The sequence below is a fragment of the Eutrigla gurnardus genome (genome assembly GCF_963514095.1).
Source record: "Eutrigla gurnardus genome assembly, chromosome: 15".
Lineage (NCBI taxonomy): Eukaryota > Metazoa > Chordata > Actinopteri > Perciformes > Triglidae > Eutrigla > Eutrigla gurnardus.
In genome coordinates this window covers 23261817-23288475 of record NC_139938.1, presented here as the reverse complement: position 1 = coordinate 23288475, position 26659 = coordinate 23261817, and the positions used below count along the sequence as shown (strand labels likewise).

Genomic DNA, 26659 nt, shown 5'->3' with positions numbered 1-26659 from the left:
ATTTTGCCGTTTCTGGGCGTACATTGAAATTGAATCCTGGCGGCGCCACTGGACCACGACATATCAGGCATTCTGGAAACATGGGTGGGGCTGCCTGGCACAGTCCTAAACTGGTTTAAATCATACTTGAAACTCTGGTTACTTCCTGGTGTCTGAGATCTGCTACACATCGTCCTGTCGTCTCTCCTACATGTGAACAGTTTGGTAAGTGACAGTTTCTGATATTTCAAACATACAAGAATGAGACAATGTTCAGTCTTTACTGCAGTAAATGTACTGAAGCTGTAAAATACAGCTTCCACCTGAATGCATCAGTAAGAATAATCTAAGCACATCATGTATTATAGTACAACACTGTGTACTTTTACTGTGGATACTTTAAAGCTGTAGTCCATGATTTGAAAGTTTGAAAAAAGCACCCCTTGGTGTGTGTAGTGATTTTGGAGTCTCTGTACTGTATAACAGTGGAGTTATTGATCAATATAGGAGATAGTCATGATTAATACCATTAAAAAAATCACCACAATTATAAAAAGGCACATATTTTCAAAACAGCTGTTGTATGACAACGAGGAGACCCTTGGTGTGTGTAGTGATTTTGGAGTCTCTGTACTGTATAACAGTGGAGTTGCCGCTTGAACTAGCCGCCGACACTTGCTCAGTGTTGTGTTGTCTTATTGGCTTCCCGCCAATGTGGCAGCGAGATTGACAGTTTCACCCGCCAATCACAAAAGCTACCCGCATTTGGCGTGTGGGCGGGTGCCAGTTTCATGCCCTGGCCACGAATGATGAAACATTATCGGTGTAAATGCATTTCTCTCTCACCCCGACTGCAGTACGTCCCCAATCCCAAACTGCTCGGCGATCACTCGCCACAATCCCCCCCTCCCTCGCTGACGCCGCAGCCTCAGCCAAAATTGCCAATAGTAGCCATGCGGACCGCATGGCTATTATTGGCATTTCATAATTATTGGCATTTCATAATTACTTTCATAATTACTAACAAAGTATTTTTACTGTGAAATACACTAAATCAAAACTACAGAATTACATGTCGCCTAATAAACTGTAAAGAAAAAAAAAGATTTAAAAAAATAACTGCAACCATAAATTCAACGTATGTGATTCAAAATCAGTTTTTAATGCAATAACAGAAATTGAGGAATTCTAATTCAACTATAAATTATTCAAACTCGTTTCTATGTCGCGTTCTTCGGCCCAAATAAAGTCCACCACCAACGTGACATAATAAACTGAGTAGCTAATCATCAGCGTTGATGAATGACCAGTGAAGATAATAGTTGCATGGTAGTCCTCGAGAAGGTCCTCGGCTCTCGTCCCCATGGTACTCGTAGTCCACCTCTCTTCATGTTGATTGGGTGACATGGATCTGTTAGTTAGAAGACAAAGTAAAAAATGTCTTCTTGTCAACACCGGTGAAAGGACAGTAACTACCCACATTCATTGTGAATGCGTTCACTAGGAGTATATGTTTATTTAATGTGCGTGACTGACTGACCAATCACTGCATGAATGTTGCCTCCAGATGTTCAGCGTTGCATCTCAGAAACTTCTCATTTATCTGTTAAACACAAGAAACAGAAAACACGGACAAATAAATCCTTTACGTCATTTGCAATTAAATTAAAGGTTCCCTATGTTTAAAAAGCCAGTCAGATTTGAGGAAAACACAGAGTCATTTCAATACGTCTAAAGGGCATTGCCTCAAATGTTTTGGTTTTTTGAGCTATTGTAAGTGTTTATTAGCAATGCTAGTTGAAGTCAACGTGGTCAGTTAGCATGCATCTGAATAAAATGTCCCTGAAAACACCCATCTAACCATTAAACAACATTGTGTACTACTGTATGTCTATGCAGTATTTCATTCTTTCTATGTAGTATTTTTTTTGTCTAAAGTTAACGTTGGTTTTGTTGTTGGTTTTGTTTTCTAAAGCTAACATTGGTTTTGTGGCATAATGTCGACCAACTGAATGTACAAACAGTTTGCTGAATGCCAGGAAAAAAATGTAAAATTCATGTCCATGTATACAAATGACTAGATTACAATTCCATGACTGTTTCACTAATTGCTGTGAGACTTTGTTGGAAGTTCATGTCGAACAAAAGGCCAAAGCAATAAACGTAACAATGTAACTTCCTGACCGGAGTTCGAGCTAATCCGATAACAAAAGAAACCAACAAAAACACATGGACAAGGTCTAACTCCCTACGACAGGACGACAACGGTGTTTAACGACAACAGGGATTCATCCCTACTGCTTCATGTTGGACATTAAAGTCTGAGCTATTTACAATGTGAATAAAATGTTAGCATTGAAGCTAAAGTTATCTATGAAGAAAAGCTCAAAGACTAACACAAGGACTAAATGCGTATTTGAGTCAGTTGAAATATTGTAACTGGAGCGGTAACTTTGTGTGTCGCTGTGTCCTGAAAGCCTTTGAGATTCTCCTGCTGTCGTCTGGACGCTGTACAACTCAAACGGGACCAAAACATTATTGGTCTCACCGTTAACTACCGTTCATAGTTTTCAAGAAATGAGGTCCCATTGGAGACACAGGAAGGGGCGGGACTTTGCCTCTCTGTTGTCAGTGTTGCCGTAGTGACAGTGTACGTCTCTGCCAGCAGGTGGAGACTCTGCTATGAATCAGTGTGAGGACCGAGAGGACGGAGTCCTTCCCTCTAAAACCACTCAGGATGGGAGACATGACAGCCAGACCAAAGCTCAGAGGTGAGACGAGGATCTCGAAGTGTCCAGGACTCAGATCACTCCACCATCATGGTTCTCACTCAACAACATAAATATACATAATATTAACTAGATCCCTTTATTGAGTTTAAAACTGAACCTTTTTATTAACTGACTGTCCTGAGGTGAAGAACCAGGTCTTGGTCCAGACCTTTGTAGTCCATGTAGGGGATGATCTGAATCTAGTGTTGACTCTCCTGTTGAATCCATTTGATTTCACTTTGGTGAACAATCACTGAGACCAGAAGCTTTAAATGCCTTCAATACTGTTAGTTGTCTGAGAAGAAGAAGCAGTAAAGTCAAATAAATATTCAGATTAAATATTAACCTGACACACACCTGGACCTGACGCTGTAACCTGCTGACACTTCAGCTGATCAGCTTCAAATATTGATATGATAGGAATGAAAGTTTAACTGGAAATTCAGATCTTTTCTCTGTTGGTCTGTTGGACCACAAAAACACAGTGTCGATCAACAATAACTCACAACAGCTGATGGAATCTTCCACCTGAGTGGTTTGTAATTTACACACATGAAACATTTGTTGAATGAATAATGTGATGGTCTGAACTGCCAAACATCTCCCACAATGCAACTTGCCCCTCACACTACTTAGTTTGACAGCAGGATCATTTTATGTTTATTTGCACCACTCATGACATTGCAGATAGGAAGGGGGGTTTCCTCCATATCGTGACCTATGTATCATGATAATATTGTATTGGGATAATATCATAGTAAAAGTATTTCTTAAATTGTATTTAATGTATCAGGATGCAGCAGCAGAGACCAGACTCCCCTGGACCTGGACCTGGACCCAGCTGTGTGTCCATGAAGACTGACTGGTCTATGGATCCCCCTTTTGTCTTTAAAGGTGACCAAGCTGCTGATGGAAGGTAAGAACTGTTTGTGGTTAAATAGTCCTTGATCCTGCTTTTGTAATTGTTCAGGGTGATTAGGTATTCCAGTTTAAGGTGTTCCTGTAGCTTACACCATGATGACGGGGCAAAAGATTTAAAAGCACTTTCACCAAACGTAGTGCGAGTCCGAGGAACGTTATACATAATCAAACTGCTAGACCGAGTGATACGAGCACTGTTTGTTTTAGGAACCATTAGAGAACACAAATACGGAGGCAGATCGTGCAATATTGCCTTATAAAGAAACATATACCAGTGTTCCATCCTACGGGTGTATAAGGAAGACAGACCAACTTTCTCATACAATTTACAACGGTGTGTTCGGAAGCCAGAGTTTGAGACAAACCGTAATGCTGCATGGTACACAGAATCTAGCATTTTCAGAGATGATGAATTTGCATGCATATATAAAATATCACCATAGTCAATAACAGATAAAAGAACGGCTTGGACAATTTTCTTCCTGGCACCAAAAGAAAAACAACATTTATTTCTATACAAGAAACCCAGTTTAATTCTTAGCTTTTTAGTAAGACACTCAATGTGGTGTTTGAAAGAGAGATTTTCTTCTAGAAAAAAGCCCAGGTATTTGTAGGTTGCGACTCGCTCTATCACTTTGTTGTTTAGAGTAACAATCTGGTTGTCATCCATATCTGATTTTATATTACTTCTTGTAAAGCAGATCATTTTGCTTTTGTCAATATTTAGTACAAGTCTTAATCCATGTAGGTTTTGCTGAACAACATTAAAAGCCGATTGGAGGTCCTTAGTTGCACTTGCTAAGGATGAAGCAGAGCTATACATAATGGTGTCATCTGCGTAAAAATGGAATTTTGTATTTGTAACATTGCAACACAAATTATTAATATAAACTATAAATAAAATAGGACCCAAAATGGATCCTTGCGGGACACCATAGTGTATATTCTTACAGCTAGACGATAAACCGTCAGCTTGGACACTTTGTGTTCTATCACTCAGATAGTTCTCAAACCATTTAACTGATTTTGAGGAAAATCCTATGTTCACTAGCTTTTGTAATAAAACAGAGTGGTCGACTGTGTCAAAAGCCTTTGATAAGTCTAAGAATAGTGCAGCACAGTGTTCTTTCTCATCAATTGCTGTTATTATGTCATTTAGAACCTTCATTGTAGCAGTGACAGTACCATGTTTCTTTCTAAACCCGGATTGCAGATCATTTAGAATACAATTTTTCGATAGAAACTCCTTTAACTGATTACTAATAAGTCCTTCCAAAATCTTGCCAAGCACTGAGAGTTTGGATATAGGCCTATAATTGTTAGGGTTAGGGTTAGCAAACCCCGTTTGCTGGATCACCACCCTTCAGCAATGGAACAACGTTGGCTGCCTTCCAAATTTTCGGAATTTGACCATTTTCTATAGTCAGGTTAAAAATGTGGGTTAATGGTTCAGCAATAATCTCAGCAGCAATCTGCAACAAATGTGGATCCAATCCATCAGGGCCAGCTGATTTTTTAATGTTTATCTTTTTCAGAGCATCACGTACTTCATTAATTGTAATGGGAGTAACATTAAAGTCAAAAGGGAGCTTTTGCTCGGAGTAAGAGGAGTTTTGTGCCGTTTTAAGTGGCATTACCTTCTCAAACAGCTTATCTGAGGCGATAAAATGCTGATTTAGAATATATAACATCTTTGTTTTGTCTGTAATGATTTCATTTTCAACCCGAATTTCCTTTGGTAACACACTGTCACTTGTGCTTGATGACATGGACTTAAAAACCTTCCAGAATTTAGATGTATTTTTCATGTCAGACATTTCTTTAATATAGTAGTCTGATTTAGCTTTACGTATCAAGGACATACATTTATTCCTCAGATGTCGAAAATGAATCCAATCAGACTGCCTTTTGGATTTTCTTGCAGTTGCCCAAGCTAGATTTCGCTCATGAATTTTATCAGAAAGGTGATCAGTGAACCATGGATTGACACGGCCTTTAACCTTGTATTTTCTAAGAGGAGCGTGCTTATTTGTAATGTCTAGGAAAAGGGATTTAAAGTAAGACAAAGCCATATCAGAGTCGGGCATCAGACCAACTTTTACCCAGTCACATAAATAAAGATCATGTAAAAAGGCTTGCTCACAAAAATATTTAAAATTCATTTTGGTTATGATACGTGGTTTTACTTTTGGAAGCTTCATATCTCTCACTGCAGCAATTACACAGTGGTCACTGATGTCATTTGCAAATACAGCAGTGGCTTTGTATTTGAGAGGACAGTTTGTCAGAAACAGGTCAATAAGCGATGACTTTTCAGGGTGTTTAGGGTTAGGCCTTGTCGCAGATTCTATCATTTGTGTCAAGTGTGCATCATCACAAAAACATTTAAAAGGATCCGAGACCGGAGACAACCAGTCCCAGTTCAGATCTCCTATGAAAACCAGTCCATTGTGTTTAACATTAGCCAAGGACTCTGATATTGAGGTTAATGTATCTTTTAATGCAGACGGAGGTCTATAACATCCCACTATTGTCATAACACAACCTTTAGTAAATTCAACTTTCAACACAAGTAATTCATATTGTTTAGGAACTGACTTTGATATAAGAACTGTTGTCTGAAATGTATTTTTTGTATAGATTGCCACTCCTCCACCTTTAGCGCGGCGATCTGCACGAAAGAGGTTATACCCATCCAGATTTACATGACTGTCTGGAATAGGTCTACTCAGCCATGTCTCTGATATAACCATAATGTCAGCATTTGTAGAATTTGCCCAAATTTTAACCATGTCCATTTTTGGCAATAGGCTTCTCACGTTCATATGGATAAAACCAATACCAGTTCTATCTAAAAAGTCTGCAGGGGTCTGTAAACACATTGTTGTGGTGGCAGGCCCTGGATTAGGCTGCACATTCCCTGATAATAACAGAAGCATGATGACACACCTAAGTGTGTGTCTGTCATTTTTTGTGTTTTTTATAATATCAGATCTGTTTAAGAAAACAGGCCAAGAGTTTTCGGATGGGATGAAATAGTCATTTAACAGGAGGAGGCTTAACAGATGCTGAAAGTTTGCTTGTTTAAGGATAGGGCATACACAAGATACCAAGCACCCCTGGGAGCCTGTCAGCTCCTGTGCACTGGTCACCTTTGATTTATCTAGCAAGTACACTGTATGCAAAGACACACTCTCACAACTTTTCCCAATTCTTTCATGTTCACACACAGGTATAAAGAACAAGGCCAGGAGGGCAAACATTTTACCTGACATGGTTAGTATATGTCACAGTACTTGAGATGGGTTGCAGATTGTAGGCCTGGAGATTTTAGCAGTGCTGCTTTGGGGTCTTGAGATGATAGTAGGCTGGATGCTAGCAGGTCATGCAGGTGGCTGGAGGCTGGATGCTAGCAGGTCAGCCAGGTGGCTGGAAGCTGGATGCTAGCAGGTCATGCAGCAGGTCATGCAGACTCCCCTGGACTCCCCTGGACCTGGACCTGGACCCAGCTGTGTGTCCATGAAGAGTGACTGGTCTATGGATCCCCCTATTGAAATTAAAACTGAACAAGCTGATGATGGAAGGTAAGAACTAATCCTGAACCCTCCTTAGAGGATGAATCAGGTCTAGACCAGCCAGAGAAAAGTTAAGAGTCAGTGAGACGCTAAATTGGCTAACGTGACAGCTACTGCAAGCTAAGCTAAGCTAAAATATGCTAAGCTGGGTTTACATCGGAGCTGCTAGAAAACCCGGCATCAGACTCCAAGGGGCTCTGACCAAACTGGGTACTTGATGCATTTGGAATGAGACCGCTTTGGTCCAAACAGGTAAAGAAATCCAGAGGAATCAGGAACAGGCAACAGATCAAAGTCCAGGAACAGGTACGAAAGGAGAAATGGATACATGTCAGGTACTGGATCAGGCCAGGATTCAGGTTTTCATGGGAAGCAAAGGCATAGGCAACATTGGAACTTTGATCTTTTCTGACTTTAATCCCTCAAAAAGGCCGTTCAAGGCAAGCAAGCAGCAACCAGAGAGACATTCTACACCACCAACTACACCATCTGGTCCAAGACCTGAATGAGTTTTACTGCAGGTTTGAGAAGCCAACATTCACATAACCAATGTATCTGGTATTTAGTATTGTTGTTGGTGGATTCAGGTCCAGATTTTGACATTTAAGTGCAAAGTATGGAAAATGGTCCTACTTCTTTTCTCTGGCCACCAGGGGGCGACTCCTCTCTGGTTGTATAGAAGTCTATGAGAAAATGGTCCTATTTCTCTCTGCTGGCCACCAGGGGGCGACTCCTCTCTGGTTGTATAGAAGTCAATGAGAAAATGGTCCTACTTCTCTCTGCTGGCCACCAGGGGGTGACTCCTCTCTGGTTGTATAGAAGTCTATGAGAAAATGGTCCTACTTCTCTCTGCTGGCCACCAGGGGGCGACTCCTCTCTGGTTGTATAGAAGTCTATGAGAAAATGGTCCTACTTCTCTCTGCTGGCCACCAGGGGGCGACTCCTCTCTGGTTGTATAGAAGTCAATGAGAAAATGGTCCTACTTCTCTCTGCTGGCCAGCAGGGGGTGACTCCTCTCTGGTTGTATAGAAGTCTATGAGAAAATGGTCCTACTTCTCTCTGCTGGCCACCAGGGGGCGACTCCTCTCTGGTTGTATCGAAGTCTATGAGAAAATGGTCCTACTTCTCTCTGCTGGCCACCAGGGGGCGACTCCTCTCTGGTTGTATAGAAGTCTATGAGAAAATGGTCCTACTTCTCTCTGCTGGCCACCAGGGGGCGACTCCTCTCTGGTTGTATAGAAGTCTATGAGAAAATGGTCCTACTTCTCTCTGCTGGCCACCAGGGGGCGACTCCTCTCTGGTTGTATAGAAGTCTATGAGAAAATGGTCCTACTTCTCTCTGCTGGCCACCAGGGGGTGACTCCTCTCTGGTTGTATAGAAGTCTATGAGAAAATGGTCCTACTTCTCTCTGCTGGCCACCAGGGGGCGACTCCTCTCTGGTTGTATAGAAGTCTATGAGAAAATGGTCCTACTTCTCTCTGCTGGCCACCAGGGGACGACTCCTCTCTGGTTGTATAGAAGTCTATGAGAAAATGGTCCTACTTCTCTCTGCTGGCCACCAGGGGGCGACTCCTCTCTGGTTGTATAGAAGTCTATGAGAAAATGGTCCTACTTCTCTCTGCTGGCCACCAGGGGGTGACTCCTCTCTAGTTGTATAGAAGTCTATGAGAAAATGTTCCTACATTGTAAACATGAGTTTATGGTCTCAATCTCTAGTTTCAAGTCTTCTTTAATCCAGCATGATGTTCATTTAGTACATTATGGTCCATTTAGAGTCCAACAGACCAGAAAGCAGGGGATGCTTTAGGGGGCGGGGCTTACCTGCTGATTGGCAGGTTGCTACCATGCTACCGATGCAGGTAAGCTACTAAGATGACTTTAACACTAAGCTGTAAAGTTGACCTTGAATTATGAAGCTAACTTTGTTAGCAGCTTCACACCAGAATCCAGATGGATCCAGATCCAGTAAGGTTGCTGCTCTGGGTTCCGCTCTGCCGCTTGTGTTCATCAGATCCACCCTTTGTGCAGAATCTGAGGCTTCAAAACCGTAGTCCACAAACCAACAGGCAATGTCACCATGAGGACATCCACTTCTGATCTCCAGTCTGTGGTTTAGTGATTCTTTAAACTGGTTTTCTCCACAGAGTTCAGCAGATCTCAGAGGTTCCGTTGACCCGGCAGCATCAAACACACCTGGACTCCATATTTATGGTGAGTACATGTACAAGCTCACCTTTCACTATTAACCACATCAACTACAGACTCAATGCTGAACAGGTTCTAGTGGTCTCCATGCTGCTCAGACCCACACATGAATCCCATTTTGGGTTCTTTAGAGTTCATGTTCAGTTTATCCTTCTGTTCCAGCTGCTGGAGGAGAACATCAGCACTTTTGTGAAGAACGAGCTGAAGAAGATCCAGAAGGTCTTGAGTCCAGATTACCCAGAATGCTTGGAGAGTGAGGACGAGGAGTTGTTGGACGGTGAGGATGAAGAGCAGAGGAGGAGCAGAGAGGCGTTTCAGAAGATCACAGTGCACTTCCTGAGGAGAATGAAGCAGGAGGAGCTGGCTGACTGTGTGCTGATGGGTAAGAGGATTTTAACAGATTCAACATGGTGGAAAGAAGAGAAGGATTCAATATGAAGAACTTCATATTTCTCCTAATAGGCTGCACACAACTTCAATGTTTAGGTTCTCTGGTTGTCTACAGACCCGATTACAGCCGATGTCATCATAAATATGCGTACGCATGATGTCAACGTTTATGTTGTTTTGCTTCAACCATCCAGACGAGTTAGAAGCTTTAAACAGTGAATTTAAACTGTTAGTAGCATCTAAATGTCTGCTTGTTACGTGTTCGGTTGTCAGAATCGATATTCCAACAGACTCAAGTTCTACAGAGTTCAGACAGGATCACGACCGTTTCAGAGGAACAGGTGTTTCACTTCACCCGGTGACCGTGTTAACTGGTGACTTACAGCTCGTATAACTCCAGTGTTGGTAGATGAAAACAAAAATGTATTTAAAACAGGCTTCTACGAGGACACCTCCATGTTTTCAATGGTGGCGTCTCAGCGTGGAGGATTACGGTCTACCAGGATATTTAAAAATCCCAACGGTACTATTTTCAACACCGTCATCAATAACGTCTCTTTCTATGATGCTGTATTGTGATGTGTTGTAGTGACCAGCAGACGCCACCAGAGGTCAGTGTTAATGTTTTGTTGCCTTAAAAATCTCATTCTGGTGAATTTTCCTTTCAAAACCAAAACTGCACATTGAGGCGATACAAGAGGCTCTTTATTTCTAGACTGACTCACTGAGCTTTACAGCTGCAGTTCAAAGGGTTATATATCCTTCCAGTTCTGTTTGTCCTGTAAATGTCTTTTATTTTACTTCTGTTGGCTTCATCAGGTGCACCTGATTGATTTTGTGTCCAATAGTTCTGATTTAATCATGAAAGAAGCTCATGAAGTCACTACTACTGAGGACTATAGGGATACATGGCTCTAACACATGGCTTGTTCATAGACTGTAAAAGGGTCTGTAGGATCCACTAACTGGGTTCCTTTGATGTTTATCCAGGAACCGCTGGTGCAGTGTACCAACGTAAACTCAAGTCTAACCTCAAGAAGAAGTTCCAGTGTTTGTTTGAGGGCATCACTAAAGCCGGAAACCCAACCCTCCTGAAGCAGGTCTACACGGAGCTCCACGTCACAGAGGGAGGGACTGCAGAGGTCAATGACCAACATGAGGTCAGACAGATTGAAACGGCATCCAGGAAACCAGACAGACCAGAAACGACCATCAGACAAGAAGACATCTTTAAAGGCTCACCTGGAAGGGATGAACCAATCAGAACAGTGATGACAAAGGGAGTGGCTGGCATCGGGAAAACAGTGTTAACACAGAAGTTCACTCTGGACTGGGCTGAAGACAAAGCCAACCAGGACATACTGTTCACGTTTCCATTCACTTTCAGAGAGCTGAACCTGCTGAAAGAGAAGAAGTTCAGCTTGGTGGGACTCGTTCATCACTTCTTCACCGAAACCAAAGAAGCAGGAATCTGCAGGTTTGAAGGGTTCCAGGTTGTGTTCATCTTTGACGGTCTGGACGAGTGTCGACTTCCTCTGGACTTCCACAACAACGAGATCCTGACTGATGTTACAGAGTCCACCTCGGTGGATGTGCTGCTGACAAACCTCATCAGGGGGAAACTGCTTCCCTCCGCTCGCCTCTGGATCACCACAAGACCTGCAGCAGCCAATCAGATCCCTCCTGGGTGTGTTGACATGGTGACAGAGGTCAGAGGGTTCACTGACCCACAGAAGGAGGACTACTTCACGAAGAGGTTCAGAGATGAGGACCAGGCTAACAGGATCATCGTCCACATCAAGACCTCACGGAGCCTCCACATCATGTGCCACATCCCGGTCTTCTGCTGGATCACTGCTACAGTTCTGGAGGACGTGTTGAAGACCAGGGAGGGAGGGGAGCTGCCCAAGACCCTGACCGACATGTACATCCACTTCCTGGTGGTTCAGTCCAAACTGAAGAACATCAAGTATGATAGAGGAGCTGAGACGGATCCACACTGGAGTCCACAGAGCAGGAAGATGATTAAGTCTCTAGGAAAACTGGCCTTTGAGCAGCTGCAGAAAGGAAACCTGATCTTCTATGAATCAGACCTGAAAGAGTGTGGCATCGATATCAAAGCAGCCTCAGTGTACTCAGGAGTGTTCACACAGGTCTTCAGAGAGGAGAGAGGACTGTACCAGGACCAGGTGTTCTGCTTCGTCCATCTGAGTGTTCAGGAGTTTCTGGCTGCTCTTCATGTCCATCGGACCTTCATCAAGTCTGGTGTCAATCTGATGGCAGACGAACCAACAACCTCCTGGTGGTCTAAAGTCTCCAGAGACAAACCTAAACTAACACATCTGCACCAGAGAGCTGTGGACAAGGCTTTACAGAGTCCAAACGGACACCTGGACCTGTTCCTCCGCTTCCTTCTGGGTCTGTCACTAGAGACCAATCAGAAACGCCTACGAGGTCTGCTGACACAAACAGGAAGTAGCTCACAGACCAATCAGGAAGCAGTCCAGTACATCAAGGGGAAGGTTGATGAGGATCTGTCTCCAGAGAGAAGCATCAATCTGTTCCACTGTCTGAATGAACTGAATGATCGTTCTCTGGTGGAGGAGATCCAACAGTATCTGACTTCAGGACGTCTCTCCTCCCGTAAACTGTCTCCTGGTCAGTGGTCAGCTCTGGTCTTCATCTTACTGTCATCAGAAAAACATCTGGACGTGTTTGACCTGAAGGAATACTCTGCTTCAGAGAAGGCTCTTCTGAGGCTGCTGCCGGTGGTCCAAGCCTCCAGCAAAGCTCTGTAAATATAGTTTTTCATTCAGAAAACAAGGGCTGCACGGTGGTGTAGTGGGTAGCACTCTCGCCTCACAGCAAGAGGGTCCTGGGTTCGATTCCCGGGTCGGCCCGGGTTCCTTCTGTGTGGAGTTTGCATGTTCTCCCCGTGTAAGCGTGGGTTCTTTCCGGGTTCTCCGGCTTCCTCCCACAGTCCAAAGACATGCAGGATGGGGATAGGTTAATTGATGACTCTAAATTGCCTGTAGGTGTGAATGTGAGTATGAATGGTTGTTTGTCTCTACATGTTAGCCCTGTGATAGACTGGCGTCCTGTCCAGGGTGTACCCTGCCTTCACCCAATGACAGCTGGGATCGGCTCCAGCCCCCCCGTGACCCTAAATACAGGATACGCGGTAGAAAATAGATGGACGGATTCAGAAAACAACAATCCATCTTGGAATTACAAGGTTCTATCTGCATTCTGAACCATTTGATTGGTTTTCCCAACTGCAAAAGGTAACAAAGTAAAAAGTAGTTCCAAATAGTTACTGAAGAAAGGTAAGAAAGTATTTAGTGAAAAAACTACTCGAGTACTGAGTAACTTCTGAGTAAATTCTGATTATTGTGGCCCCGCACCTGGTGATCTGAGAGACTACCAGGAGGCATAGACGTTGGAAGGGCAGCTAACCCCAGTTACATAAAAACCAATGCTTTCTCTAACATGAAGCGTTTGTTACCTCAGCTGAAAGAAAAGAAAAAACACAGCTCACCGCTTCATCCAGCGTCTCTCCTCTCTGTCTGTTTCACCGACACACACACACACACTATGGCGTCAGAATCACGCGCACGTTCACGCGTGATGGCTGCTGCACGCCTGTGATCACATTACGCGGAGTAACTACGCGTAACATTCATGCGTTTTTTAGCGAACGCACGCATTAACGCTCGCATGAAGATAATTGAACATTTTTGTCAGGCGCTCACATGTACGCGGAAACGACGTGCGCAGACTCTGTCACGCGTAACAAGAAGCTGCGTACATATGAAGCAGCGTGCGCACGTCTGTCTCTCACTGTTTGACAAATGTTGTTACGCGTTCACACGCACGTGCGGTCGCAGATTCTGATGCTGCGCGGCCGGAATTGATCTGCTGTGCGCACCTACTCCGCGTAACTTGAACGCGTAATGTAGTTGCCTCCCCTGGTTGACTGAAATGAACAGGCCAACTACATTACGCAACCTGCGCACGACAACGCACGCACGCATAACAAATAACCATGCGTTCACACACACGCTGCTGCGCGTCTTTCTAAGTGTTTTGACATCGATTTACTTTCATACACACACACACTCACACACACACACACGCACGCACACACACGCACGCACACACACACACACACACACGCACGCACACACACACACACACACACACGCACGCACACACACACACACACACACACACACACACACACACAGTGATGGATAGTCATGTCGAAGATATTTATTCTAAATTTTCTCTGAGTTTTGTCGACATAAGAATGACTCGACCCACAAGAATCTGCGTGATGAGCAGCTACAAACAGAATCTCACATCAGAAACATTCAGAAAGGAACTGATTCACAACTGAAAGTGAAACTTAAATAGGATCGACAGATTCACTGACTTTAGACGGTAAAAGTCGGGGGATTTCAAAAAGTGGGCGGTATATTGTGACTCCTCCATAAATGATTGCACATACACTTGCATATTTATGCACATTTGTCTCTGAATGACAAGGATTTAGAATTAAAAAACGTTAAAAGAGTTCTATCTATAACCGGGCGTGGAGAGTTTGTGTGCTGTCATGTGACTGCCTGGCTGCGTTTGATTGGTGAAACGGAGTCAGAGAGTCTTGAAAGAAGACTCAGACAGAAATAAACAGATGGCACAGTGTGACGTTAACCTCACCATGGAGCCTAATACGCCACCCAGCTGCAACAATAACCTGATGAACAAACATGTTAAACATCATTTAACTTCATTAGGATAATAATGTCAGTTAGAACCTGAGGGGATGAACAGTTGTTTGTAATTGTTTCATCACTAATTTCTGGTTCCTCTTCAGACTCAGTCGCTGTAACCTCTCAGAGAGAAGCTGTGAAGGTCTGTCCTCAGTTCTCAGCTCCCAGTCCTCCAGTCTGAGAGACCTGGACCTGAGTACCAACGACCTGCAGGATTCAGGAGTGGAGCTGCTGTCTGCTGGTCTGGAGAGTCCACACTGTCGACTGGAAACTCTCAGGTCAGATTCAACTACTTTGAGAAGTTTACCTATGAAGCTTTCAATGATGTGTTTACATGCACCAAATATTCACTTATTTATATTCACGTATTCCTAAAAAGACACGTTTGCTACTAATCTGTTAACATGGCTGATGAAATACTGTTTCTGCTGCTAACGACTTGCCAGCAAAAGAACAAAACAAAACTTTTGTCAAAACCAAACCTCTTGTTTATCTTTTCCCTGCCGTTCGATGTTTTAATAGTTTTATAAATCCACCTGGCGTTTATAAATGCTGTTGCAAACGTCAGTCTACGTTTGTGAACGTCACTCCATGAACATGTGAGCCTGAACTCCAACACCAGACTGTCTCTGCTGTCAAGGTGGAGCCAGTTTGAACCACTTTCTATACAGTTGAGTTTATTGAGTTTTATATGAAATGAACTAATATTCTTGTCACGGTGGCTGAAGCAGCAGGGAGGACCCACATGCAGACTCAAAGCTATGCAGATGCAATGAAGACATATTATTCATGAAAACACCCCCTAGTGGCCAGCAGAGAGAATGCAGCTTTAAGGACCTTCAGGCTTGACTTCACTTCTCTGAACCAGAGGTTGATGCCTGATTGGAATATCAACTCTGACAACTGAACATGAACCAAGCAGACATTTTGATGCTGCTGACAGTTTTAATTCAAAGTTTAAAGCTTCTAACTCGTCTGCACGGCGGAGACAAAACACCATTTTAACACCAACATGTGAACACACATTTATGATGACAATGACTGTAAAAGGCTCTATAGCAAGGGTCACTAAGAGGTGGAGCTTGGCCCAGATCCAGACCCAGACCCCGTCCTATCTGGACCCAGACCCATAACTGATAGATCATTGAGAATTATTAAATGATGACGGAGCGTTTCCATTTTACTGCTGCAGCGTTAGCATCACTACACTGGTTCAGATGGTTGGAGGCTAAATCATCTCACTGGTTGCTACTCACAAACACTAAATTACCCAGTAATGCAACGGGGTGAAACGTTAACTCTGAACTTAATCAAATCTGTGCAAACTGGAGTTTCTGTGAGTGACGTTTCCATGGTGACAACTGAGGAGACTCACTGACAGCTGACAGATGGATCAGAGAGTGGAGGTGATAAACGTCAGTCAGGTCGGTGAGATCTAGAGCCGATAGATAAGTTCACACGGCTGCTCTCAAAGAGGAACGCTGACAGTGAGAACAGAGCTTTGAATCAAGACAGACTCTTTTCTTCCAACTGGCAGTTGAACACCTGAATGCCTCATATGTTCTGAGACTCTTAAGAAGCACATTTTCAAAGCTGTGTTTTGTATTCTACTGTTATTATCAGAGTACTTGTTCTTCATAATTCCTCCAGTTCAATATGAAAACTATGAACATTGTTGAAATGTTATTGAATTACAGCCTTTTTTCTTTGCTCGATGGTTTAAAATCAATACCAGATCTTTGTTGGCACACCAGGTCTGAAGACAGACCACATAGACTGTTTCAACTGTTGTTTCTTCTCTTTTCTAACGCTTCAATTTCTCCCTCAATCATTTCAGCTCGTCTCTTGTCTTTCTTTTAACTTCCTCCTCTGTCCATCTCTGTCCATCACTCAGCCACGCTTATCCCACCCAGTACAACATCAACACAACAAAAGACAAATATCACTTTCTCTCATTTTAAAAAAGTGGACAAATGGACATAAGTCTATGTAAAGTCCCCAGAAGTGACAGTAGTGTGTGTCTTCAGTCTGTCAGGTTGTCTCATCACAGAGGACGGCTGTTCTTCTCTGGCCTCAGCTCTGGACTCCAACCCCTCCTATCTGAGACAGCTGGACCTGAGCTACAATCATCCAGGAGACTCAGGAGTCAAGCTGCTGTCTGCTGGACTGGAGGGTCCACACTGGAGACTGGACACTCTCAGGTGAGGACAGGTGGACAGACATCAGACTGGACACTCTCAGGTGAGGACAGATGGACAGACATCAGACTGGACACTCTCAGGTGAGTACAGATGGACAGACATCAGACTGGACACTCAGGTGAGGACAGATGGACGGACATCAGACTGGACACTCAGGTGAGGACAGATGGACAGACATCAGACTGGACACTCTCAGGTGAGGACAGATGGACAGACATCAGACTGGACACTCTCAGGTGAGGACAGATGGACAGACATCAGACTGGACACTCAGGTGAGGACAGATGGACAGACATCAGACTGGAGATTTTCAGGTGAAGACAGATGGACAGACATCAGACTGGAGATTTTCAGGTGAAGACAGATGGACAGACATCAGACTGGACACTCTCAGGTGAGGACAGGTGGACAGACATCAGACTGGACACTCTCAGGTGAGGACAGGTGGACAGACATCAGACTGGACACTCAGGTGAGGACAGATGGACGGACATCAGACTGGACACTCAGGTGAGGACAGATGGACAGACATCAGACTGGACACTCTCAGGTGAGGACAGATGGACAGACATCAGACTGGACACTCTCAGGTGAGGACAGATGGACAGACATCAGACTGGACACTCAGGTGAGGACAGATGGACAGACATCAGACTGGAGATTTTCAGGTGAAGACAGATGGACAGACATCAGACTGGAGATTTTCAGGTGAAGACAGATGGACAGACATCAGACTTGACACTCAGGTGAGGACAGATGGAGAGACATCAGACTGGACACTCAGGTGAGGACAGATGGAGAGACATCAGACTGGACACTCTCAGGTGAAGACAGATGGACAGACATCAGACTGGACTCTCAGGTGAGGACAGATGGACAGACATCAGACTGGACACTCTCAGGTGAGGACAGATGGACAGACATCAGACTGGACTCTCAGGTGAGGACAGATGTACAGACATCAGACTGGAGATTCTCAGGTGAGGACAGATGGACAGACATCAGACTGGAGATTTTCAGGTGAAGACAGATGTACAGACATCAGACTGGAGATTCTCAGGTGAGGACAGATGGACAGACATCAGACTGGACTCTCAGGTGAGGACAGATGTACAGACATCAGACTGGAGATTTTCAGGTGAGGACAGATGGACAGACATCAGCAGGACACTCTCAGGTGAGGACAGATGGACAGACATCAGACTGGACACTCTCATGTGAGGACAGATGGGTAGACATCAGACTGGAGATTTTCAGGTGAGGACAGATGGACAGACATCAGACTGGACACTCAGGTGAGGACAGATGGACAGACATCAGACTGGAGATTTTCAGGTGAGGACAGATGGACAGACATCAGACTGGACACTCAGGTGAGGACAGGTGGACAGACATCAGACTGGAGATTTTCAGTTGAGGACAGATGGACAGACATCAGACTGGACACTCATGTGAGGACAGATGGGCAGACATCAGACTGGAGATTTGCAGGTGAGGACAGATGGACAGACATCAGACTGGACACTCTCAGGTGAGGACAGATGGACAGACATCAGACTGCAACTGCTAAAGTTATATGAGAACAAGTCCTTTTCATACATAAGATTCAAATATGTTCTTCTTCTTGGGTTTAATGCAAACAGGACCTTCTAACCCCAATGCTGCTCACACAAGACACAAAGTGAATTTGTCACGCAGCATAATTGCATACAAAGTCAATCAAAGACGTGAATAGAAGCCATTTCACAATGGGCAGCGCAAATGACACAAATAACACATACAAGGTGAATTCACAGAAGTCTCACGAACCAAGAACTTGTGTGACGCTTTGTGTGTCAGTGTTGAGATTCTCATTCTGTGGAGACGAGGCTATGATCTCAGACAGGACGGCGTTTGGGTTCCCAGCTTCATATGCTAATGCTAGCCAGATAATGCTAGCTTCCTATATATTCCTAATGTTGCCATACTAATCATAGGAAGCCAGTGTTAGCTGGCTAGCATGGTAGCTAACAATGAAAATAAACTTATTAGTAAGACTGAACTAGTCTGGTGTTTGTCCTGCTGTCTTTCACAAGGCTTGATCTTGAGGTTTCTTCTAAGCGTTGTGTTGGCGTGACATTTCCTCTGCTCCTTGTTGCTGCTGCCACTGAGCAACCACAGCAACATGACAAAGAAGCACAACCCCATTGGTCCTCCTGTGTGCATTTGACCTGCTGATTGGCTCACAAGTAGAACCTTAGAAAACCAAGGTGGTTTGACTTTGGAAATAGAACCTTTTAGTTTCCTAAATAAAACACCTCACATAATGTTACTAAGTTGTCATAGAATAAGAATATGTGAATAACTTAATTATGATAATAATGTCAGTTAGAACCTGAGGGGATGAACAGTTGTTTGTAATTGTTTCATCACTAATTTCTGGTTCCTCTTCAGACTCAGTGACTGTAACCTCTCAGAGAGAAGCTGTGAAGGTCTGTCCTCAGTTCTCAGCTCCCAGTCCTCCAGTCTAAGAGACCTGGACCTGAGTAACAACGACCTGCAGGATTCAGGAGTGAAGCTGCTGTCTGCTGGCCTGGAGAGTCCACACTGTCGACTGGAAACTCTCAGGTCAGATTCAACTACTTTGAGAAGTTTACCTATGAAGCTTTCAATGATGTGTTTACATGCACCAAATATTCACTTATTTATATTCACGTATTCCTAAAAAGACACGTTTGCTACTAATCTGTTAACATGGCTGATGAAATACTGTTTCTGCTGCTAACGACTTGCCAGCAAAAGAACAAAACAAAACTTTTGTCAAAACCAAACCTCTTGTTTATCTTTTCCCTGCCGTTCCATGTTTTAATAGTTTTATAAATCCACCTGGCGTTTATAAATGCTGTTGCAAACGTCAGTCTACGTTTGTGAACGTCACTCCATGAACATGTGAGCCTGAACTACAACACCAGACTGTCTCTGCTGTCAAGGTGGAGCCAGTTTGAACCACTTTCTATACAGTTGAGTTTATTGAGTTTTATATGAAATGAACTAATATTCTTGTCACGGTGGCTGAAGCAGCAGGGAGGACCCACATGCAGACTCAAAGCTATGCAGATGCAATGAAGACATATTATTCATGGAAACACCCCCTAGTGGCCAGCAGAGAGAATGCAGCTTTAAGGACCTTCAGGCTTGACTTCACTTCTCTGAACCAGAGGTTGATGCCTGATTGGAATATCAACTCTGACAACTGAACATGAACCAACCAGACATTTTGATGCTGCTGACAGTTTTAATTCAAAGTTTAAAGCTTCTAACTCGTCTGCACGGCGGAGACAAAACGCCATTTTAACACCAACATGTGCACACACATTTATGATGACAATGACTGTAAAAGGCTCTATAGAGTGGTGAAGTCCCGCCCCTCCATTTCCGGGACATGGGTCCTCAAAAGCAAAAAAATATCAATGCGATTCAATGGGTAGATACAAATTATTTTCTGGTCCCGTTTGAATTGTGCCATGGATTTCACATATGTTCTTTGTGATATTTAAAGAAAATTTTTCACGCAAAGAAGACGACAATTAAGCGCGAAGAGTTTTGATAAAGTTAGGTTTTGTGTGAGCCGCTTTGTGAACTACAGCTCCTCGCTGTTCTCGTCGCGAATGATATACGTCACCACCCGCCGAGTCCGAAGTCCGCCGAGATGGCTGTTTCTCTGCTCCACTTCACCGCTTTTTTCCAAGGGCAGAATAAAAGTATCGAAAGGGGGGAGAACCACTATAAGTCGGGTCATGTGGAGAGCCTCAACTTCGCCGATGGGGAAAGGGCGATGACGTGACGTCACATACGCGACACAACATGTAGTCTTTATCATTGTGTTTTCTCAATGAATTTTAACTGAAGAATTGCACAATAAACGGTCAAACTCTTGACATGGAAAATTATAATTTAAGCCTATAAACAACATTTGTGTAATCCAAGGCATAACGACCGGGGGATCAGATAATAATTATTTTCCGTCCATTGAACACCATTCATTTTTTTCGCTCCGAAAGGACCCATGGCGCCGTTACTTCCTGCTTCCGCTTCGGCACTCTATAGCAAGGGTCACTAAGAGGTGGAGCTTGGCCCAGATCCAGACCCAGACCCCGTCCTATCTGGACCCAGACCCATAACTGATAGATCATTGAGAATTATGAAATGATGACGGAGCGTTTCCATTTTACTGCTGCAGCGTTAGCATCACTACACTGGTTCAGATGGTTGGAGGCTAAATCATCTCACTGGTTGCTACTCACAAACACTAAATTACCCAGTAATGCAACGGGGTGAAACGTTAACTCTGAACTTAATCAAATCTGTGCAAACTGGAGTTTCTGTGAGTGACGTTTCTATGGTGACAACTGAGGAGACTCACTGACAGCTGACAGATGGATCAGAGAGTGGAGGTGATAAACGTCAGTCAGGTCGGTGAGATCTAGAGCCGATAGATAAGTTCACACGGCTGCTCTCAAAGAGGAACGCTGACAGTGAGAACAGAGCTTTGAATCAAGACAGACTCTTTTCTTCCAACTGGCAGTTGAACACCTGAATGCCTCATATGTTCTGAGACTCTTAAGAAGCACATTTTCAAAGCTGTGTTTTGTATTTTACTGTTATTATCAGAGTACTTGTTATTCATAATTCCTCCAGTTCAATATGAAAACTATAAACATTGTTGAAATGTTATTGAATTACAGCCTTTTTTCTTTGCTCGATGGTTTAAAATCAATACCAGATCTTTGTTGGCACACCAGGTCTGAAGACAGACCACATAGACTGTTTCAACTGTTGTTTCTTCTCTTTCTAACGCTTCAATTTCTCTCTCAATCATTTCAGCTCGTCTCTTGTCTTTCTTTTAACTTCCTCCTCTGTCCATCTCTGTCCATCACTCAGCCGCGCTTATCCCACCCAGTACAACATCAACGCAGCAAAAGACAAATATCACTTTCTCTCATTTTAAAAAAGGTGGACAAATGGACATAAGTCTATGTAAAGTCCCCAGAAGTGACAGTAGTGTGTGTGTCTTCAGTCTGTCAGGTTGTCTCATCACAGAGGACGGCTGTTCTTCTCTGGCCTCAGCTCTGGACTCCAACCCCTCCTATCTGAGACAGCTGGACCTGAGCTACAATCATCCAGGAGACTCAGGAGTCAAGCTGCTGTCTGCTGGACTGGAGGGTCCACACTGGAGACTGGACACTCTCAGGTGAGGACAGGTGGACAGACATCAGACTGGACTCTCTCAGGTGAAGACAGATGGACAGACATCAGACTGGACACTCTCAGGTGAGGACAGATGGACAGACATCAGACTGGACACTCTCAGGTGAGGACAGGTGGACAGACATCAGACTGGACTCTCTCAGGTGAAGACAGATGGACAGACATCAGACTGGACTCTCAGGTGAGGACAGATGGACAGACATCAGACTGGACACTCAGGTGAGGACAGATGGACAGACACCAGACTGGACACTCTCAGGTGAGTACAGATGGACAGACATCAGACTGGACACTCTCAGGTGAGGACAGATGGACAGACATCAGACTGGACACTCTCAGGTGAGGACAGGTGGACAGACATCAGACTGGACTCTCTCAGGTGAAGACAGATGGACAGACATCAGACTGGACTCTCAGGTGAGGACAGATGGACAGACATCAGACTGGACACTCAGGTGAGGACAGATGGACAGACACCAGACTGGACACTCTCAGGTGAGTACAGATGGACAGACATCAGACTGGACTCTCAGGTGAGGACAGATGGACAGACATCAGACTGGACACTCTCAGGTGAGGACAGATGGAAAGACATCAGACTGGACACTCTCAGGTGAGGACAGATGGACAGACATCAGACTGGACTCTCAGGTGAGGACAGATGGACAGACATCAGACTGGACACTCAGGTGAGGACAGATGGACAGACACCAGACTGGACACTCTCAGGTGAGGACAGATGGACAGACATCAGACTGGATGCTCAGGTGAGGACAGATGGACAACAGCTCCAGACTGTGTCTCCGTCTCTGACTGAGGAACTGGGGTTCATGTTTAATGGTGGACCTGATTGAGGTCTTTGAATGTCTTCCTGCAGGGTGGACCATGGGGGACAGCAGAGACTGAGACCTGGTGTGAGGAAGTGTGAGTATGTTTTCAGTAACTCAGCTGCTCCAGATTTGAACGTGTTCATGACTGAAATCCGATGATCACGTTTCTATCAGGATGGAGCGTTTGTTTCTTCGTGGCTGTAAAGATGTCGTGTTGTGTTCACACCAAACGCCACATTTTCACACTCAATTACACACAAAGTCAACGCAGAGACACAAACGGACGGCAATTCCTGCCGGACGGCAACGGAGACAAACACGCAAAATTCACGTAGTCGTGTTTGTGTGAGTTTAAATATTTCAACTCAAGAGATAAATTCCTCTGTGTCTCTAAAGCGTCTCAGCGTTGAGATCGTCCTCCTGTCGTCCTGACATCCCTGAATCCTAAATGGAGGAACCAGATGTTGTCTCCTGGGTCTGTGGTCCCCCAGAGGTCTAGATAGTAGCTCACATTAGTCCAGAGACCAGACCAGACTATGTGGAGGAACCAGAGACTGTCTGTGGTCCCCTAGAGGTCTAGATAGTAGCTCACTTTAGTCCAGAGACCAGACCAGACTATGTGGAGGAACCAGAGACTGTCTGTGGTCCCCCAGAGCTCTAGATAGTAGACCACATTAGTCCAGAGACCAGACCAGACTATGTGGAGGAACCAGAGACTGTCTGTGGTCCCCCAGAGGTCTAGATAGTAGCTCCCATTAGTCCAGAGACCAGACCAGACTATGTGGAGGAACCAGAGACTGTCTGTGATCCCCCAGAGGTCTAGATAGTAGCTCACATTAGTCCAGAGACCAGACCAGACTATGTGGAGGAACCAGAGACTGTCTGTGGTCCCCTAGAGGTCTAGATAGTAGCTCTAGGAGACCAGACCAGACTATGTGGAGGAACCAGAGACTGCCTGTGGTCCCCTAGAGGTCTAGATAGTAGCTCACATTAGTCCAGAGACACAATCTTTAGTAATTTAAGGCCAAACTGTGATATTTTTAGGACCAACGATGTAATTTTGTCGTGTTTTTGTTTAGTCTGTTGATCGTCAGTGATCCAGAACAGACAGGTTGCGTTCTCACTAATCCAACTTTCCTAACGGCTCTACATATATTACACTAATTATACACATATATAGAAACCTGTTCTCCAGGCAGGACCACACGGCCTCCCACAAAGAACACCCCCACTCCACATGGCTGACTGGTCGACACCCACACCCACACACACACACACACACACACACACACACACACACACACACACACACACACTTGTATAGTATTTAGTTAGATAGGCCACTTGGACTTAGTGTATGTTTCTTTGTTTATTGTTAATAAACCCCTTATGAACATACTGCTGTGTTTATTAATGTTGTATAAGAATGAATGATATCAACCTCTTCTCTGTGAAGAATTCACTAATCCTTCAACTGTTTGTACTCATATTCTAATAGTTATTAATTATTGGCATTTGAGTACAAACTCCCTAATATTGAGACTGAGTATTGATATTAATAATGATCTATTAATAACCGAATCTGCTCCTGCTAGTTCCCCAACACTGTGTTTTTCTCTGCCATCCAACAAAACACACACCACTACACACCGGTGTCCTATTTATCAATGAGATGTATGACGTGACCATCACCATCAAGTTACCGCCCCCTTGTGATGTCATATACTAATACCCAAAGTATATTTATTAAGCTTTTAAACACAAACAAACACACCCAATTGTCTCCAACAATAACCTTTAGCTGCATTGTGTTTGTTCTCTCCATCAGATGAATGTGAACTGGAACTGGACACAAACACAGTCAGCAGAAACCTCAAACTGGACGACACCAACAGGAAGGTGACAGGTGTGGACGACGACCAGTCATATCCAGATCATCCAGACAGATTTGTCTCAGAGCCTCAGCTGCTGTGTAGAGACGGTCTGACTGGTCGCTGTTACTGGGAGGTCAAGTGGAGAGGAGAGGTTGATATATCAGTGAGTTACAGAGGAATCAAGAGGAGAGGAAAAGACTCTGAGTTTGGAGGGAATGATCAGTCCTGGAGTCTGGATTGTTATGGTGGTGGTTACTCTGTCTGGCACAAAAACAAAGAAACATACATCACCTACTCCTCCTCCTCCTCCTCCTCCTCCTCCTCCTCTGATGTGGTAGCAGTGTACTTGGACTGTCCTGCTGGCACTTTGACCTTCTACGAAGTCTCCTCTGACAAACTGATCCACCTCCACACCTTCAACACCACATTCACTGAACCTCTTTATCCTGGGTTTAGAGTCTGGTCTGGATCATCAGTGTCTCTGTGTCTCTGAAACTGTTCACAACAAACACAAAGCGTTGTGATTACATTCAGAGTCGATGCAAAGATGTGAATGAAAACATAGCAGTTTGTAATCAGTCAGGTTCATTCCTCCTTGTACTTGTTGTAAATGTATTAATGCTTGTGTAAATGTACTTAAATGAATGGAGTATATCGGGATGGCTTTGTCTTTAGACTGAACCTTGTCGTGTTGAGGAACATGCATTAGTGACTGGAGCAAATAGTTGCTGTCCAGTGAAAACCATCAACATGAAACACAGAGCACACACAGATTAGAATAGAAAACATAATGTATTTAACATATTACAAATAAAAACACATATTAAACTGTTTCTTCATTGTTGGAGAAAATGCTCCTGTTAAATCCACTGAGGAATTATAAACTATGATGATGCTGCAGCTGTGATTTTCCATTCATCAACGCTTTATAACGCTTGCTCTTGGGTGATGTTGGAGATACACAGACCAGCTGATGAAGACGGCTGCATGATGCATGTGAACGTGTCTGGGTATAAATGGTGACTTTGCTGCAGTGAACCTCCGTCAAAAGGAAATTGATTAAGATCAAGATGAGAGAATGTGTCGATTTAAAACAAACGACTGAAATAATAAAAAGACTAAAGCTCTGTGTAATAAGGAAGTTACATTTAGATTTAAGTTACATTTAAATGTATGTATGAGATTTAATATGGAACCTAAAACACTTGAAATCATAGGCATGTCATCATAGCCTACACACCTGGTTTAATCATCAACCAGTTATTTTAATTTAGCTTATTGAAGTAAACACATTATTTGAGTGACGTCTGGTCTGGGATGATAAGAGTCTGGAAGAGGTTCAGATCAGGCTGTAAAACGTGAAATAAAACCCAACACTTTTAGATCATATATTTTGTGTCATCAAAGTAAAGTGACATACCGAGTGCTGTCCCATTTGTATTTCTACCATTTCAAGTCCTCACAGCCTCTCACACTCAACCGTTTACCAGGTGACATCAGGTAAGTCCCTGAGGGTTCAGGACTTAGACCTTAGGGGGACTTTGGGATTTGGCCAAAGACTCCCACAATGTGTTAACGTGGTTGTGTTTTTGTTAACGTGGTTGTGTTTTTGTTAACGCGGTTGTGTTTTTGTTAATGTGGTCGTGTTTTTGTTAATGTTGTTGTGTTTTTGTCACGGATGTACTATGATTGAAGGAGGTATGGACCCAAATGCAGTTAAAATGTTTATTTAAATGATAAGTCCAAAAACTCAGGGAGGCCACAGGGGCAAAAACACTATAAAACAAAGATCCAATCCAAAGCGTGGACAAAACTCAAACAATAATCCAGACAAAGACCAGGACACAGGCAGGACAGATCAGGTGGTGGACACACATCCGGGATAAAACAGAC

At 43.8% G+C, this 26659-nt stretch overlaps 1 protein-coding gene across 5 annotated transcripts; it reads left to right on the top strand.

The window, feature by feature from the left end:
• Positions 1–89: 89 nt before the first annotated feature.
• On the top strand, positions 90–26602 carry LOC311026170 (NLR family CARD domain-containing protein 3-like). Of its 5 annotated transcripts, none has more exons than XM_084029545.1 (12): positions 90–204; positions 2648–2750; positions 3544–3666; positions 9392–9458; positions 9615–9834; positions 10833–12636; positions 14719–14892; positions 16642–16815; positions 19249–19422; positions 21872–22045; positions 22940–22986; positions 24721–26375. In XM_084029545.1, exons 2-12 carry the CDS (start codon positions 2662–2664, stop codon positions 25257–25259), a joined length of 3585 nt encoding a protein of 1194 aa, XP_083885671.1. In that variant the 5' UTR covers positions 90–204; positions 2648–2661; the 3' UTR covers positions 25260–26375. The 5 variants fall into 5 exon arrangements, with proteins under 5 accessions (XP_083885671.1, XP_083885670.1, XP_083885673.1 ...); XM_084029544.1 differs by having other exon boundaries at positions 157–204; positions 2645–2750; positions 24721–26376; XM_084029547.1 differs by lacking the exon at positions 16642–16815 and having other exon boundaries at positions 157–204; positions 2645–2750; positions 24721–26381.
• Positions 26603–26659: the final 57 nt, after the last annotated feature.